General features: G+C 44.8%; 1 protein-coding gene across 1 annotated transcript in view; it reads right to left on the bottom strand.

Moving 5' to 3' along the window:
- cntn5 (contactin 5) overlaps positions 1-19,301 on the bottom strand; it is a 586,736-nt gene that overhangs the window by 115,402 nt on the left and 452,033 nt on the right. Inside the window, exon 8 of the mRNA XM_084320137.1 lies at positions 7,437-7,539. Within this exon, the coding sequence (XP_084176263.1) occupies positions 7,437-7,539 (103 nt within the window). The remainder of the gene's footprint in view (positions 1-7,436; positions 7,540-19,301) is intronic.

Genomic DNA, 19,301 nt, shown 5'->3' with positions numbered 1-19,301 from the left:
CGTCTGCAATCTGGTACCGTCGCTCAGGCTGGCCGCTTGCTGCGATAGAGAATGAGACATTCTCGCCCTTTATCGTCTTCAAATCTCGTCTTATTGTCCGAATTGTCATTTGGGTTTCGCTTCCCCGCAGCCCTAGCTGGGCCGCAGCGGAGGCGAGCAGCAGGGTCTTCTCTGACCCGTCATCGAGGACGGCGTAAGTGTCCAGGACTTTATTCTGGTAGCTTAGTGTCACACGCACTACTTTTAGGAGTACTCGGGCTCCACTGCTGCTGGCGGGATCGATGTACATGACGCTCGCTTTGCGGCTGGATGGTGCAGGTGAAGGGCGCCGTCTGTTACTGTCGTGAAGTATGTCCAGATGGGCTCCATCGCACTTGGTGCACCTTTTCTTTAAGCGGCATTCGGCTGCCATGTGTGAGCGCGCACAGCGAAAACAGCGCTTGTTGGACTTTATCCATTGACCTGCTTCCTCCGCGTTCAGCTTGGGGAAGGAGTCACATTGCGCTAGCCAGTGTTCTTTCTCACAGTAGGGGCACACTATCTTCCACTTCTCCGTTCTGGAGGGGGTACTGTGGCTCCTGCTGCTCGGTACTGACTCCGATTGGTGCATCACAGTCACCGATCTTCTTCCATCATTTAGTCGTCTGGTTCCTTCTCTGGAGCCAGGGGTGCTCCGTCCGAATGTATCTAGCCGTAGGCTGCTGACTTCTCTCGCCAGGAAGTCTGCTAGATCGAGGAGGTTCGGTTCGGGGCCATTCGGGTCTCTGTGGTCCCTCTGCCGCCTAAAGCGCTCCTGACGAGCGGGCGGCAGCTTCTCCAGGATCCTTTCCACATTTGAGTTGGCGTAAAGTTCATACTTCCCCTTCTCTCTTTGCGCTCCCAACATCCCTACCAGGGACTGCACTCTGATGGACAGGTCGTCCAGTGCTCGATTGTCTATTGCTGGGGGTAAGCGGTCGATGTGTCGGATCTCCTGGATCACGTAATCCCATATGCGCCCATACCTCTGGTCCAATGCTACCAGCGCTGCTGTGTATGGGGTGGTGGAAGTCGCGTAGGCGAGCGCTATATTATGTGCGCGGGGCACCTTTAAGTGCTGCAGTAGGATGGCGTATTTGTGGCGTTCATCCAATACATCCACCAACATGGTCTCCAGACACATGCGGAGTTCTGTATACTGGGCCCGGTTCTCTTGGGTGAAGTCGGGTACCATAGGCGTGCCAATGTATGACGCTGACTGTGGATACATCGGCGAGCGTTGGGGGGGAGGCCTCCTTGGCAAGTCTCCTCCCGCTCCTTGGTATGGGCTGGTACCGGCAGTGTACCATGGCCCGCTTGTCCAGGTGCTGTTCCTCGGTGCGGGTCGTGCGTCGTGCTCACCCGTGTATAGAGTCGGGGGTCTGTAGCGCAGCTCCGCGGGAGTATAGCCTGGGCTGTACCGGACCTCCTGGTCCGGTAGAGTACTGTGCTGTCTTCGGGCGCGGTTCTCCTCCTCTTCCTCTTCGTCTTCAGTTAGGTCATCCAGTGCTTGTAGTCTCTGGTTTAGCCTCTCCACAGGATATGCTGCTCCTTCCCGGTTGCTAGGTCTCGCTTGGACCGGTGGGGGGAGGTGGTCTGTGGGGGGTATAGACCTCGTCTGTTGGTCAAGTTCAGGGTTGTTTACTCGGCTAGGGGATGCCGCCCTGGAGGTGTGTCTAGACGAGTTCCTGGAGCCTCTGGCGGAGGGAGAGGGTGTTGTCCGTCTGATCAGCTGTTCTATTAGTTGCGCTTGCTGTCTGTCGCGCTCTGCGTCCCGTAGAGCACCAGCAGCTGCTCGCTGGCTGTCTGCTCGGTCTCGGGCCACATTCTCTTCCATCTGAATGCGTCTTATTTCCAGGCGTATGTGCTCTTCTTCGCTCCGTTGCTGTAGCTGCAATCGATCGCGTTCACCCTGGAGTCTATCGCGTTCAGTAGAGGCTTTCAGGCTGACGAGGAATGCCTGCTGTAGGGTCCTCTCTGCCTCGCTGGGAGAAGGCGGTTGTATAGGGGAGCCTTCCCTCGGGGTACTCCTTGCGGAGCCTTGGAGCTCTATCTCCACGGTGCTCTCCCCGTCTTCTTCCGTGCCGAGTTCTCTCTCGGTAGCGTTGTATTCCTCCCGGGACTCATCGGGGACTACTTCTTCAGTACTGGCGGGGTGTGAAGTCATGTCTGGTTCCCACTGGTCCCCACCGTGAACTTGGTCAGTTACATTAGAGCCCGTAGGGGCCTCTATGGTCGGGGTAGTCTGGGCGTTGGGGTTAGACATACTTTTACTTTCTAGTTTTACCGCGTTTACTGTTAGTAGAAGACTAGGTTGTTGACTGACAGCGTAAGCCTCTAAGTACTGAGGGAGCCGTCGTTCGCGCTGCGGGCGTTGGTTAGGAGGATCGTTTCGTGGAGTGTTCATCATAGGCCATTTCAATATTAATAACACTATATTAATATTACACTAATTACCATCCGGTTCGAAGGACCAATTGTAACTGAGGGGTACAATTCCCTGACTGTATTACTAGATATGATACTTACTACCACTACCTTTGTACTTAATATTCGGCCACCCAGTACACGGCATAAATATATTATCATGAACACTCTCACGTAGATGAAACGGATCCAACACAAATGTACGAATTAGAAACAGGTCTTTATTTCCTACACAGCGATGGTGTGTAGAATAAACACTTAATCACTTAATTACATTTATGAATTGAAATAGTATGCACTTTTATGGCAAGGAGTATTCGTCGGTATATCAATAGATAATGTCCAATCTCTGAAGGCGCAGGTGGTAAATATACGACCTGGAATAGTTAAGGAATAACAGCAATGATACTTTAATGATTATAGGCTGGATACACTAGAGGGGGTTAATCCGGTCGCTTGTAAGCCGACAGGAGTAGGAGGGGGGGGGGGGGTAGAATCCAGCTGCCTCGTCCGGCCAAGGGTATCCCAGGTGAACCCACTGTAGTGCCGTTCAATGCGCCGGCGATCCTTGGACCACAGATGAAAGCAGGTGGACTCTTTGTGGGCCGGCTCTCTCCGGTCCACGGGGGAGAGATGTGGAGAGACCTCGTCTTGCAGAGCGTCTCCTCACCTTGCGTCCTCTCCAGGGGGGGGTTCCAACACACGGTAGTGTCGGGGGTCTTTATCCATAGAATAATCAAAGTATCCAAAGCATAATCCGTGCCTGGGAAGGCGGGCTGTCGTCGGTAGAATAATCCGGTATACAGGTCCACTCGCTCGTCGGCTCTGGGGCTCCTCGGGTGCAGCTTCACATAGGGTCAACCACCCTGGGTAAGCAGCCAGTTCTCTGCCCGAAACGATGGGGTACTGACTACGGTAGTATTCTCACCGCACGAAGCACTATATATTAACAGACTATTATTAGCTTAATAGACTACGTCCAACTCGACGATATAGTGCCAAATATGACTATTCAAATATTAATATACACGATGTCTCAATACCGATGGTAGGCCGAACTTGGCCTTACTCCCACATGTGGCATCGCGGGGAGGCTTTACGTCTGTGACTCTATTGGAGGGTAAGAAACTGGACTGAAAAGAAAGTCCTACTTTAGTAGCGCAGTATATATACGCACTATGAACAAATAGTCCCATTAGTGGTGCGGTAGCCAAATTCCTACGCGGAACTAGGACTTGTTCGTACATGTCGAGCGGTACGTTTGAACTGGGTCTGAGGGGTATGGCAGCCTGGCACCAAGGTCTCGACCAATAGTAGAATGGAGACTATTATGGGATGTTCAGTAGGCTAGAATGGATATTCAATGCATATTGTACAAGGAATATACAAGGGATATCAGGGAATATTAGAGAATATACAAATACAATTAAATATATATATATAAATAAATATATATATTCGGTTTAATCTGGCCCTTCACAACAGCGGCGATTATCCGTGCGCGGCCCGAATGTGCTTGCGTGCACGTATAATATTGATCATCTAGCGTTTATTTGAAAACTATTCATAAAAAGGCCGACGAATATCAACGTTGTGGAATATTCCAGTAAAAGACGATTTTCATAGAATGGTCCAGAATGGGCTGTTTTTTATCTCAAAACGGCTGCTTTTCTAAATGCTCTAAAACGGAAATGACGCGATAAAAAACCAATCTGCCTCGACAGCACTGACTGGAAAATAGTCTTTGATAATGCGATGGGCAGATTAGATATATAGCCATATATAGCCATAATTTAAAACATAGATTAGGCGATATTAACGTTAACATTGGCGCCGATGGTGGCATTCAGGGGGTAAAAAGGAAAACCCGGCGTGGCACTCAAAGTGTTAAGGCCGCCAGAGTCTTGTGTGCGCCAGTATGGCCTACGTGTCTAATGAATGAACAGTAGGCTTATATTATTGTAGTTACTTGTTTCATTAGGATTTAGTAGATACTATATATATGCTCTGCCCTACGTACAGTATAAGTACAGTCTGAGAGGACATTTTTTGTTGTAAATCCGTATTATTTTCCAAAGAGTTCTCTTGGAAGACTTATCTTGGAACCGACTGAGACAGAATCTACGACAAGTTCACTCTGAGTCCTCAACGCGCTGGGAAGATGTCTTAATGACTCAAACTGTCTGAGCTGAGATGCCGCAATGAGGAATTTCACCGCTCTGAAACATGAACGTGCGTTCCTGTCCGAAGCTCCTTATAAGGCAGCCAATAGGGAAGTGTGCAGATGAAATTGCAAAAATGCAATAGTTAGACACACCTGTCCAGCTCATTAGAATGCAACTGACGATGCAGCCGTGTGAAAATAGTTGCCGATAGGAAGCACTTTGCAACCGATCAAAATTAGATTAGATTAATTGTATTGTCATCATATAGTACAGCTCGTGGTGCGCGCGCGCACACACACACGCGCGCGCGCAGTACTGTATAGCCTACGCGCATAATGAATGAACGCAGTATAGGCTTATATTATTCTAATCATGACTTGTTTTATTAAGAGAGCAGCAAATATACTGCACTGCCCGCCCCGTATACGTAGTACAGTCCACCATGCAGTCCACTGGTACGCCAGACTCTGGCGGCCTTAATACTGTATGTGTACTGTACTTACTGTACGTAGGTATGGCAGAGCATATAGTATCTACTAAATCCTAATGAAACAAGTAATTAGAATAATATAAGCTTATATGTTCATTCATTAGACACGTAGGCTATACTGGTGCACACAAGATTTATGGAATATTATGTCATTTCAGTGTTGGTGTATAGGCTATATATATAGTGTATTTCAATATCAGTTTAATTGATTAATGATATATTTGAAGGAATGCAGGTTTATAGCTATATCAAACAAAGGTCTGTCCCATTGTCTACCAATCAATGGGATATATTGCATGTTGACCTGCATTCTTTCAAATGTATAATTAATCATTAAAACAGATATGTAACAAATAAGAAATACAAATTCCACAGAAGGCATTAAATAATTATAATTTTCAATCATTTCACAATAATTGCATAATTGTGTTTGAATATCTGAGTAATTAAAGTAATTATAAATTTTTCCAAAATAGCTGGTTCAGATATGGTTAATCCAGCTGCCCTGTGATCTGACATCAAATGCGTAATTTATCGTACAAATATATTTTAATTATGATTAAGTAATTAATTCCAAGGAGGCCTGTAGCGTTGACATGAAGGAATCACTATGAGAACACAGTCTGTCAAGTTAATACAATTTTCAATCAGTCAATCAATCATAAGTGTGCTCCTCAGCACTCTTAAATTCTGCTCTCAGCCACGGCCAAATCCGATCTCAGGAACATTTGGGGAATCGCGCTACTAGCGCTAATATGTCTTAAATTGGCCTGAGAGGATTTTTTTTTTCGCAAATCCGTTCGGGAATGAGACCCATTGTCCTTGACCGTTTGTCTACAATCATCGTCACTGGCAAATACCACACCGGTCCCTACCCTCCTCCTCCTCTGGCATTCACACACAAACACAAAGAACTCAGTCTGAACGCATGGGCCCATCATACAATTTGATCGACAGGAGAACAAAACCCATTTTAACTTCATTTTCTGCGCTGTATAAAGACTGGCATTTCTTAAAGGGGGTGCGTTGATAAATCATTCATTCGCAGGTGAAAGGGTGAGCCAGTGGGCTCGTCCTCTGAAAGCCATCATGGTAAATTAGCCGGGGAGAAGGAAGTGCAGGGCAAGGTCTCAAGCTGTTTGCCTGTTTGCGTCCGGAAGCTCCTGCTTAGCATAATAGGAAAAAGCAAAGGGACGTCAGCGCATAATGCAATGTCTATATATTTAGGGGAATGACTTATTCTCATAATGCAGATAATGAATCGCAAATGACTTTTAGTCAGAAGGAACCCCCCGCGGAAGCATAGTAAACAATTACGAGGTCCTTAAGACATCTGTAGATTAGAGGCTGTTTGCTCTTAAGGCACAATTCTCTGATGAATAATTCAACGCAAATAATTATGTAAACAAAAAGGAACGCAGTAGGGATGACACAGGATCATGTTGTGAGGTTAAAATTAGTTTTGTGTTTTGCAAGCTTTGCTTTGGAGAATAAACACATTGAAATGTCTGGTAGTAACCTATAATAATAATAATAATAATAATAATAATAATAATAATAATAATAATAATAATAATAATAATAATAATAATAATAATAATAATAATAATAATAATAATAATAATAATAATAATAATAATAATAATACAAATACATTATAATAATAATTTTAAACACAGGTCAGCTATCACAGAGTTATTGTAATACAACGCTAGGATCTAAAAGAGCCCTGCTTGGAGTCAAGAAAGCAGTAAGGGTAGCTAATTTTAGCAACAGTGAGTTAAGTGCCCTGGCCATAACTGTCTGCATCTACTCTATGCATCTACTTTATGCATCTACTGTATGCATACACATGCTATAGTGAGCTTTCTCCTCCTGGCACTCCACTCTTTCCAGTAAGTATGTTTTATGTTTATATTAAAAAAATATATATATTTAATTTATAAGACATAACCTTGGCCGTCTGCACATACTGTATAACATACATTAAAAGCACCCTGCAAACACTCACACATTACGGGCTCTCTATTATCAGAACACACGCGTCCCCAGGGCTGAGTCCCCTCTCCTATCCCCTATGCACCAACACGCTATCTAGTAGCCAAGCTGTGATGCTGCACTCCATTTCAGCCACTTAATAGTCTGCCTGAAGTGAAATGGCATGGAATGGAATAACACTATTTTAAGAAGACAATGGGGGGGGAGGGTTGTGTAATGTTAGGCTTCTGTTGCCATGCAACAGTGTGTCATGGGATAATGTATGATATTCTATTTGGTTTTACCCCAAAAAAGTATTAATATTTCTACATCTGTGGGGAATATCCCTGCTTACTTACTTCCCCAAGGCAAAGCACTCGAGTCTCACAGTGACCCCTTTGGCAGCCAGGACTGATGTAGCGAAGTGCACCTCAATCTTGGGCTCATATTCTCCCATTACACCTGAAAAACAGAAGAGAGACGAAAGTTAAAGCCCCAATCCAGAATCTTTTCGACCATTTAAAACTGTGGTATATAATGTAGTACATGCTAAGGCATGTACATACGTTTGACGCTTGATGTGTCGATGGAAAATACACTTCTCTTCATGCATCATGGCGCAGTTTCCTTCCGATGTTAGTAGACTTTTCACACTTAAAGAAAGCTTTCACAAACTTAAAGTGCTGTAAATCTTCAGGTTTAGCTGTCTGTATTCTGTCGGTCCATTCAAATTGAGAATTTGGGGGAAAGTATTTTCAGTGGTGGTGAATCAACCCATTTGTTCACGTTTGGATTGAGGATTGCGCCTTTAATGGAGTAAACAAGGCTGAAAAAGCTACCCTGGCCACTTGACAGCCTCCACACACTTTAGTTGCAGCGGTCCGTGCCTCACAGAGACCAGGAATACAGTGATATAAAAACATCCCCACCCCACAGTCCCTGAAATGTCTTGCTTATGTGAGCAACTATGGGGAAACTAATGAAGTTGTGAATGCCAATATGTTGCAGCTTATCTACAGTGTACAGTGCCTTAAGGTGTCCGATCTCACAGCGTGCACACACAGCGTATACTAAATCATTCATTCTACAGGTCAGGGACTGCACATTACTCAGACCGTCTGCTTGAAACCCACCTCAGTGTCTTCCAATCAGTCTTTCCACACTGCTCATTAATTATAGTGTGTGGCACAAAAAAAGTGTCCTACATTCACTTTTTCATCATGATGTTTTTGAGTAAAAGCTTTCTGGTTAATTTGTAACTTTCCACGTAACATTTTAGTATTATACGTATTATAAGTATTTACGTTTAATGAGGATGCTTTGATCTGCGGCTTCCACAAACCTACTTACATTTGTGCTGACGAAGATGATATCATGTATACTCAACTGTATACAGTACACTTCTACTGTAGTAATAATGTAAAATAAAACTCTATTTAACTAGCCTATTATGTAAGCAATGCTAAATGTCAGTACATTTAAATGTCAAGTAAAAGAAAAACTATATAGGAGGTGAATTTGCGCAGTGCCCATTCAAAACGTCACCATTTTGGGTGATTGCTTGGCCCCGGAAGTGCTGCTTGCAGCGTCTAGTTAAAAATGTGCCCAGCCCGGAGCGCTTGCCCGGGAGGGCTGCTTGGGTTTTCAAGATCCACAGTATTGCTGCTTGTAGTGTTCTCGAGAACAGCACATCTAATCAACTTCACATTCAACACTACACGTACTTGGGCCCTCAGCAATACACCCACCAAGTGTGAAGTCGATCGGATGAATGGTGCAAAGGACAGACGGGAGCATTATGAGGGGTGTGGCCATTCGGGGGGTGGCGGTTCGGAGTACGGGCCAATTGCTTGGCTCTCGGTATTGCTGCTTGCAGCGTCGTTGGGGGCAGGACACCTCAGAGTGCGTGGCCGTTCAGAATGAGTGCGTGGCCGTTCAGAATCAGTGGAGTGGGCTGATTGCTTGGCCCCTGGAAGTGCTGGTTGCAGTGTTGTGGAGACCTGTGGTCTGGTTCTCCAGAACCGCTCATCCGGTCAACCTCACACTCGACACTGCACTCCCTCAGCAATACATCTGTCAAATGTATAGTTTGTAGTTATGGCGCCACCATCTGGCCAAATGTCACCAAATTTAACACTGCACTCCCCTGGTTTGTCAGCAGTATACCTACCGAGCAAGATTTGCGAAGGACAGACACGCATTATAGCGCCACCATCTGGCAAAATGGCACCAAATTTGACAATGCACTCCATTGGGTCCTCAGCAATACACCCACCATATGTGAAGTTGATTGGATGAACGGTTCTTGAGATATACATAACGCTTGTTGTTAAAGCGCCACCATCTGGCCAAATGGCATCCAAATGAGCGTGGCTAGATAGATTTTCCTGGACCCAGACAATCCAGGAAAAAAATAATATAGCAAAACTGTATGGAATATCAAACATCCAAATGTATTTTGGCTTGGTCCAGAAATGATCTGTACCAAATCTGGTGGCGATTGCTCAAACATTTTAGGAGTAGCGGAAAAAAATTATTTGGACAAAATCCTAAATGGCAGAAAATATTTGGGTGGGGCTTGCATGGATATTTGTCTGGACCCACAGAATCCAGAAAAAACTAATTATTACTGTCTTTTTACTATTATATAATGTACTATGCTACTACAGCTATACTACTATCTACTGGCCACTTCACCCAGGTACACTGGTTGAAGAAACATGGCTTGGTTTCAAAACCAAATTTTCAACAATACTAAACGACATGGAACCACCAGGGTAAAAAATCGGGCTCAGCCGTGGATGCACTCCGAAATACTGGCCGCTATGAAAACCAGAGACAAAAAATGCTCTGAGTTTCGTAAAGGTCAGTCAAAGCTTACCAAAAGCACGAGCAGTGAACTCCAAGCCCACGTGACTGAACTCAAACAGAAGAAAACAGACTAAGAAATTACGTAAACTCCATGATCAAAACTGCAAAAAAATATTTCATCAATGACAAAACTGAGGAAAACAAAAACAAACCACGTGAACTTTGGAAATGACTCAATAATCAACTAGGCTGCAGTAAAAAACATAAAACCAGATTTTCAAACATAAACATAAAGACGGACAACATGCTCATCACAGACAAGCTGGATGTAGCCAATTACTTAAACATTTTCTTCACAAACATAGCCACAACACTGGTAAACAAACTACCCTCCCACTCAGGGCATTTTGGGCTAGAACACATCATAGCCTACTACAATAACCTAGGGGTCCGCAAAGACGATTTCAAACTAGAAATGGTAACAACAGCTGAGGTACTCAAAAAACTGAGAGCCCTCCAACCTAACAAGGCCACTGGCCATGACAATATCCCCTCCAAATTCCTCAGAGACTCAGCAGCCGCTATCACTATCACCCCAGTCATCACACACATAATAAACCTCTCCATAAAACAGGGACACGTACCCAAAGACTTCAAAATTGCGAGAGTAACCCCCCTGCACAAAAAGGGCAGCAAATTAGACCCAGGCAACTACCGCCCTGTTTCTATCCTTACCTCCATCTCGAAAGTCATGGAAACATTTTTATACGAACAGGTCGAAAAGTACCTCGCGGAAAAAAATCTGGCTTCAGAACATCCCACTCCACTGACTGACACATGCCTTCTCTATTTGAACGACCACATCAAACAAGAGGTGGACGCAGGCAAATACTGCAGCATGGTGAGCTGGATGCAATCCTACCTGGAGGGGAGAGAACAGATGGTGGAGGTAAACGGTACCCTACCCCCCCCCCCCTCCCAGTGAGCTGTGGTGTTCCATAAGGAAGCATACTAGGACCGCTACTGTTCCTAATTTATGCAAATGACATGTCGTCAGCTTGTAACTGCAACTTGTTCCTGTTCGCGGACGACTCAGCCCTGCTGGTCTCTGACAAGAACAAGTTACAGGTTGAAAAAACCCTCAGCTCGGAACTAGGCAAAATCTGCATCTGGCTCGCTGATAACAAACTATCATTACACCTGGGTAAAACAGAGTCCGTTATCTTCGGTTCAAATAACAAACTCAGCAAGACAGACGGCTTCTCAGTTACAGTGGGTGACAATATTGTCACAAGGAAAGATGCAATTACATACATAGGTTCCATCCTAGAGGCTAATCTTTCCTGTGACAAAATGGCATCCAATGTAATAAAAAAAGTCAACCAACGAACTAGATTCTTGTACCGGATCTCCTCTCTGGTAAACAAGAATACCCTGAATACTCTGGCAGGAGCACTCATTCAAGGGTACTACGACTATGCATGCACCTCATGGTACCAAAGCACCTCAAAGGTGCTAAAAACTAAATTACAAACATCTCAAAACAAACTGGTCAGACTACTGCTTGACCTTACTCCTAGAACCCACCTCACCCCTGCCCACTTTGACAACCTAGGATGGCTTAGAGTAGACAACAGAGTACAGCAACTTGCAATGGGCCTGTTGTACAAGATACACTACACGACTAAGGTACCCATGTACATGTCAAAATACGTCCCAAAGGTCAGTGAATACCACGACCACAACACCAGAGGGAGCTCCACAAATCATGTTAAACCCAGATTCGGCTCAAACAAGGGACTAAACACGTTTCGCAATTATGCCACATCAATGTGGAACGCCCTACCCACAGCTGTAAAGGAATGTAAATCACTACCCACTTTCAAAACCACTCTCAAAGAGCACCTACGAGAGACTGCAATTCGAAACTGGCCCCTGTAAATGTCCTAACGCAACCCCCTCCAATGTACAATAAATGTCCTATTAAACCCAATAATACACAGGACCCTCTTTTTGGGACCAAGTAAGGTTTCGTCGATAATCCAATGTACAGTTACCCACACCCCCCCCCCCCACCCGCCTACCCAACCCCCCCCCCCACCCCACCACCTCCTATGTACAGTTTCCCCCCCACCCCACCCCACCCCACCTACCCAACCCCCCCTCCACCCCACCTACCAACCTCCTCCAATGTACAGTTTCTTCGTCAAATGTATATACTCTCTTTTTTACACTCTTCTTGTATCAAAAACAGTACTGTATTTGTAAATCTGGTATGTCATAAATGTATAGATGTAGCAGTACTGTCTATCTGTATGTCATGTATGTCATATATGTTATGATGCATTGAAAATGGGGGACCCTGATGTAAACAAGACGAAAGTCTCTGGTCTGCATCCCCTTAACATTTGTGTGCATTGAGCTGTACTGTATTGTACCCATTCTGCAATCTGTTAATAACATTTTCAATCAATCAATCAAACTACTGTATGTACTATGCTACTATGACCGATACTACTATCTACTATGCTACTATGTCTATACTACTATGCACTCGGCAGTTCGGCACTGCTAGATGAACAATCCCACTTACCCTTAGCCACCAGTATGTACACAATTTGTCACTCTGGATAAAAGTGTCAGCTAAATTACTAAATGTGAATGGTAATGTATTGTCGTGGCGTAGTGCACAGGTCCTAATGTTTTCCGCGCCAACAAAACCATTCAGTTGACATCGTCACAAGGCTGATCCTTTCATAATTGAACAACTATTCACCAAGGACCACAGGGAAAAGGGAGATATCTTCATAAAGTAGAGGCAATAAACTCCACAAACCCCATGTGAAAGGACATAAGTGATAACAGATTATCAGTAGAGCTAAGTGCCTCTAAGACGACCACCTCTCCTCTTTAAGTCAGAGCCAGAGGACATGTTTCCTTTGTTTATTCATCTGTATGTTAACAGGTCTATCTATATCCATTTGCCGGGAAGATATGTCAGATGGCATTGAGCAAATTTGCAATAACAAAGGAAAGCACTCTCATTCGGGAACTAATTACCATTATCCGTCTTATTAAATGGGAGATTGTGATATGAATATTACATGAGCACGTGACTCTTCGCGCAGCGGCGCAGGCATTTCAGATACGGACACGGACACTGTTGCTTGTGGGCCCCGAGCTATTGTCCGGTCAGCTCCCTGAATTCACACCGAGACACATCTGAACACAGTGCAGCGCTGCACTGTAACTACAGTATGCATGATGGTCACTCGGACAAATGACCGCCGTGACATTTGAGAAATCATAATTACGTCACACATGCAGCTGATGCCTTTTATGTGATGAAATGAATGCTGAAGAGGAAGGAATGGGGCTGTTGCATCATGGGTCACTGTGTAAGGAATAGGGGATTTCTTTTATGGCATTTGTTCCGAATAACTTTTTCAATTTCAATCTCATTCCACACATTTATGGCTCCAAAGCAGCCTTTGACATATAATGAATTTGCAATATTTCATTAGTTCATGCCATAGTATATATTCAATATCATATTTGTGTCCTGCAGTGGTTAGACTGGATATAAGTGGCTTTGTGTGCTGAAACATTACCCACCTTCATTTGTAGCATGGCTGTCTGTTTTATGTTCCAATTTCATTTATTCATTGCAACAAAATGATGTATATTTATAGTTTTATTTCCCTCTTCTGGCAAGCAATGCAAACCAATTTCATGATACAGTATGACGCGTACGTGTATGATACAGTATGACACGTGTGCCAAAGTTTTAAGCCCAGAACAAGGAACAAACGTGATTTAAATATTTTTTTTATGAATTGTCAGATCTTCGATAGATATCTTTAAACTAAGTACAGTATGTCCGTTGTGTTAATTACAGTTCAATGATAAGGTACCAGTCCCTATAAGACAAGGTATTGCTATTTTCTCCATCTACATCATTTCATGGTGCTGTAATTAACACAGCATGAGAATTAAATGTCCCTGATGACATCACTGGTAATAACAAACTAAATGAATGCGTACAAAACTGTTTTTGGCTGGATGTGTGTGAGATTATGTGCAAAATAAATACGTTTTTTGGTGAAGTGCCCCTTTAACTCATTCAGCGCCGGAGGCCTAGAGCATCTTAGTTCCTACTGCACCACCACTCTAAGAGATAGGGCTGCATGGCGGTGTTTGCAGGGCTATATCTATATTCTATATTATAGCTATGGATACAATACTATGGCTCATTTGACATCAACTATCCATCGTTCAATATGTGAAAATATTATAAAAATGTTCATGTATACGTTCACGTGTTATACCGTGAATATAAGTATAGTTTCAGAGTGATCCTGGTTAATTCCATAAAATGGCGCTATGGAGGAATACGTGAATTTTACTAAAAGCGTTGGCCTTGCTCGCCTGGACACGCTACTATTTCCAAATCAAATGTATATAATAGGTATTATGTTTCATCATGAATGCATGAAAGGGGGGGGGGTCGTTTTTTGATGCTTTGATCGTCACCAATGGCATACGTTCTGGAGTACGTTACACATGGTCGCAACGATCAATGTGAAATCATGGTTGGATCAAAGCAGGATTGATGTCATATAGTCCTTACCTTCACTAGGAGGTACCCCAAAAAGAATATTCCAATTGTCTGATCACGATTTCCAGTATTGGTGTCCATTGTGTCGCCAACATAATCCACCACAACACATGCATCGGGGGCATTGGACATGTTCCAATGCCATCGAGTGAACCGCTAGACTCACCTGACCAAGAAAACTGCACCCGGAGACATTTTAATGTAACACCGTGTATGAAAAAAAGGTTTAGAAGGGTGGGCGATACTGCCACTACCTGGATGCGGCCGGTATTGCACTCTAGCGATCTCAGAGTGGTTTCCTATGGTAACCCCGAGGTCCGTGTGAGAGAAATTAATAAAAATATCGAATAAAAGAAATAACGATGAAAACCTGACTATACTCTGGTCTGGCGCTGAACGGTTGGCAAGTTAACCCGACTTTCCTCGGGTCTGGCGCTGATTGAGTTAATGATGAAATATTAAGACCCAAGAGAGTATGTCTTTATTGACTGCGTGGATATGTTGACTGATTGTCTAAATCAGATACAGCGGTGTGCTGCCCCTGTAGCTATAATAAACTAGGCCTAGTATGAATGATATGCTTTTGGGAGTCTAATTTTATAATAAACTGGGACTAGTATGAGTGATATGCTTTTGGGAGTCTAATTTTATAATAAACTGTGCCTAGCATGAGTGATATGCTTTTGGGAGTCTAATTCTATAATAAACTGAGGCTAGTATGAGTGATATGCTTTTGGGACTCTAATTCTATAATAAACTGAGGCTAGTATGAGTGATATGCTTTTGGGAGTCTCATTTTATGGCAAACAATTTCCTTTTGACTTCATCCAAGGTGCATTGCTTTCCTGTCACAGTAATGTTTTTCTTTTTTAATCCGTTCCCGTCACTGCTGATACGCTTCTGTTTCTTCCTGACAATAACTTCTACTTGAGAGCTTTGAGAAGTCGTTTTTTTCCTTGGGTCTTTTCACTGTGGCTTCTGGCTTTGTGTTTGCAGAGACACCTGGAGGAATGGAGTGCCTGTGACAGTTTGCATAACCGAAATCTAGGTAGTCACGCTTCAAAGTCCGACACAAGGAATTTATATCAGGCAATAAAAACTGTCGTTTCATTGGACAAAGCTGGTCTTCATCAGGGCATGTTTTTACAGCATAATAACTATCCCGGAGTGGGCGGGTGCCCTTCTTTTCTTTGCACACGAGGCGTTTTATAGCTTCGGCGGGGCATCTACTTATGAAATGGCACGCGCATCGTATTTAGGAACAACGGCGGACATTCACAAAGCTGTCGAGGCGTCATTTAACACTCTTCTTCTGTGGTCACAGAGTACCTGCTGTAATGCGGATGCTTTCTAGCCAATATCTTCCACAAATCATACCACTGCCCTACCGTATTGCATCGGTTGAGCATGAACTGTACATATTTGAGCAATAAAACCAAGAACAAGGGATTATACCAAGTGGCTAAAACCTGCCAATGAAGACAATGCTGATATAAGGATTGCCATAGCAATTAGCTGCGCTAACGTTAGCTGGCTGCTGGTGCAGTACTGATATTAGTGTTGCCAAAGACAGGAGGGCAATGGCTAGAAGGCATCCACATTACAGCAGGCTGTCTCTGACCGCAGAAGAATAATGCTCTGTGTGCGTTGCACTGTGGACCGCTGGACAAACCTAAATTACTAATTAAAAGTAGGACGTTTAAACCCGAAATATTCCTTCAAGTGGCTGACCCATTTTACAGAATGCCATTGGTGCATGCGCACGCCAGTCTTACCCTCCACAAAGTACAGTTAGCGTTTTTTTTTATTTATTTTGTATTATCTTTTTCCCCCCTCCTTTTTTCCAATTTTTCTCCCATCCCACTGTTTAGTCGTTATGCCAATTCCCAACCCCCTTCCTGGTTGTTGCGCACTCCCCCCTACTGTTGGTCCGGGAGGCCGGAGACTGTCACATGCTTTCCTCCGACGCATGTGCAGCCAGCCGGCAGCCAGCCTGGCAGCGCAGATTCTCACCGGGAGAGTGTAACGTGTGGAAGGTCACACTACCTCCCTCCAGATCCTACCCTCGCTGTGCAGGCGCCCCAACCGAACTGTAGGGGTCGCTGTCCACAACGCCCAGGACCCACCCATCAGCTTTCCCACCCCTAACACTGCCAATTGTGTTGATAGCAACGCCGAGAGTTGGATTCGAACCCAGCGTCTCCAGCGTTGATGGCGAGCGCCTTGCCCACTACACCACCTAGCCGCCCCTCAGTTAGTGTTGTTTAAAAGAAAAATAAATTGGTATGAATATCTAGTATTTCAGCCTGAACAACAGCACCTTAATCTACGAGTTATGTGGTTAGCACAGCTGAGCTCAGGTGTTCGTGTTGATCACAAAGTGAAGATCCATGACTTCGCCATGGAGTGTAATGGAGCCCAGATGCCGCGGGAGGCCGTTTTGATTAACAGAGTGGGAGCGAGAGCGGGACAGGGGCGAGCCACGGCCAGATCCAGCTTTCAGCTGCCTCCCTTCAGCTAATCGCTCACTGAGACACAGATTGCAGTATCTGATTGGTCAGACTCCAGTGACTGAGGGGGCACACAGCTTGGGAGCACTGGGGGGGGGGGGGCGATATGAGCGGACCTGCTTCCAAGCCATGTAGCTCTGTGGGACCGTCATGTCGTACATATCGATACCACAAAGCAACCTCTTTCCACCACATGTGGTTCAAAAACAACAACAACAACAACAACAACAACAACAACAACAACAACAACAACAACAACAACAACAACAACAACAGTGTATCTCAACACGTACGGCCTCAGAACGTCGACTCCCCGCGGAACCCGCATCCCCTTCTCGTGTCACATCCAGGCTAATGAGAGGAACGATTACCTAGGTTTATTATGGTAATGAACTTAATATTATCAATGTCTCTGAGGACCGCTTCACACACACAACAAGGTTATGCAAATAGGAGAGGATAAGAGGAGCTCACTGGAAGGGATGTAATCCTACGGAGGTTAAAGGATGTGCTGCAACGTTTAGCGCAACCTGGTTCCTGGGCACAGAAGCCCTCTCGCTACAACCCCCGGGGCAGCAATCACCATGGCTCTCTGACACCTCGACAACGACAGGCATCTGCATGCTACAGTATGTGACGGTCGTTCCTCTGTGTAGTCAGATGTTAAAGAAAAAGCCTATATGTGCAACCCATACCTGAATCCCCCCCCCCAGCATGGGTCCTGAGAGGCTTGTATAAAAGACTGAAATCCCATCCAACACAAGGACCATTGATTCGGTTAATTTTATGCAGGAAAATGATTTCCCCCACGGCCAGTTTCACCCGAGCACATTGTGAGTGAAGAAAGCTCTCCGTCCGTCTAATGATAAAGCATCGCTCGCTATCTATCTAGAGTGTTTCGAATTCACAACGCATTCCCTCAACATGAGCCCCGCCGGCAAGCAGGGCAAGACGGCGCCCCTTTTAATAACAACATCATATCTGAACTCGTCTTTAAAGAAAAAGAAGAGATTGTGCTACTCTGAAACCACCTGCAGAATGCTAAGCTGCCTTTAGATCTGTATCTGTGCTGACCAGCCTCTCAGATGGAGGAAGTCGTGGATTTCCCAAAGCTTTATGCTCAGCACGGCGGTGTGTTTTCAAAAGCCTTTCTTTGGGGGGCCATTTGGATTAAAGGTGGGGTCAGTGATTCTGGAGCCACTTTGTTTGTTTCCCCATTCACAGAGCCAGGGCTGTGTACAAACACAGGGCTTCTTTTCAGTGTGTGCACTCCACACACAGAACGACAGCTAGCGAACCGTGAGGAGATATCCACTGAATTTGACAAAAGGCGTATTGGATTAGAATCGCTGACTGCACCTTTAAAAGGAAAAAGACACTTTGGGATGCTTTCAGCAAGGTTAACGCTGAGGTCGAACTGTAATGTATACCCAAAGAAATCCATTAGCTTTGATCCAGCCAGTGCATTCATCCAAATCTGGGCATGTCACCTGTGAGAGGAGCAGTGTGTGTGTGTGTGTCTGTGTATGTGTGTGTGTGTGTGTGTGTGTGTGTGTGTGTGTGTGTGTGTGTGTGTGTGTGTGTGTGTGTGTGTGTGTGTGTGTGTGTGTGTGTGTGTGTGCGTGTGTCCTTGTTTTGAATGATGAAAATAAGATTTGTGTGGTTGTTGTGCAGGGGCACAACCCTACAAGGTAAAGGACCTATTTTAGTGTCAGGGTTTATGGTTAGGGTTAGGTTAACGTTGCGGTTAGGTTAAGGTTGGGGTTTGTATTTGTATGTGCGAGTCTGTGTGCATGTCTGTGTGTGTCTGTCTGTGCATGTTTATGTGTGTGTGTATATGTGTGTGTCTGTGCATGTCTATATGTGTGTGTGTGTGTGTGTGTGTGTGTGTGTGTGTGTGTGTGTGTGTGTGTGTGTGTGTGTGTGTGTGTGTGTCTGTCTGTGCATGTCTGTGTGTGTCTGTGCATGTCTATATGTGTGTGTGTGTGTGTGTGTGTGTGTGTGCATGTCTGTGTGTGTCTGTGCATGTCTATATGTGTGTGTGTGTGTGTGTGTGTGTGTGTGTGTGTGTGTGTGTGTGTGTGTGTGTGTGTGTGTGTGTGTGTGTGCATGTCTATATGTGTGTGTGTGTGTGTTGTCTGTGTGTGTCTGTGCATGTCTATATGTGTGTGTGTGTTCGTTGGATAGGGCACACCATACGTATGCCTGACCACCGCCTGCCCCGCCAAGTCCTCTATGGCCAACTGAGAGGAGCAAAGCGGGCTGCTGGAGGCCAAAAGAGACGC

This window comes from Notolepis coatsorum, assembly GCF_963971535.1.
Source record: "Notolepis coatsorum genome assembly, chromosome: 1".
Lineage (NCBI taxonomy): Eukaryota > Metazoa > Chordata > Actinopteri > Aulopiformes > Paralepididae > Notolepis > Notolepis coatsorum.
The sequence above is the reverse complement of the archived record's forward strand: the minus strand, read 5'-3'. Positions and strand labels throughout refer to the sequence as shown.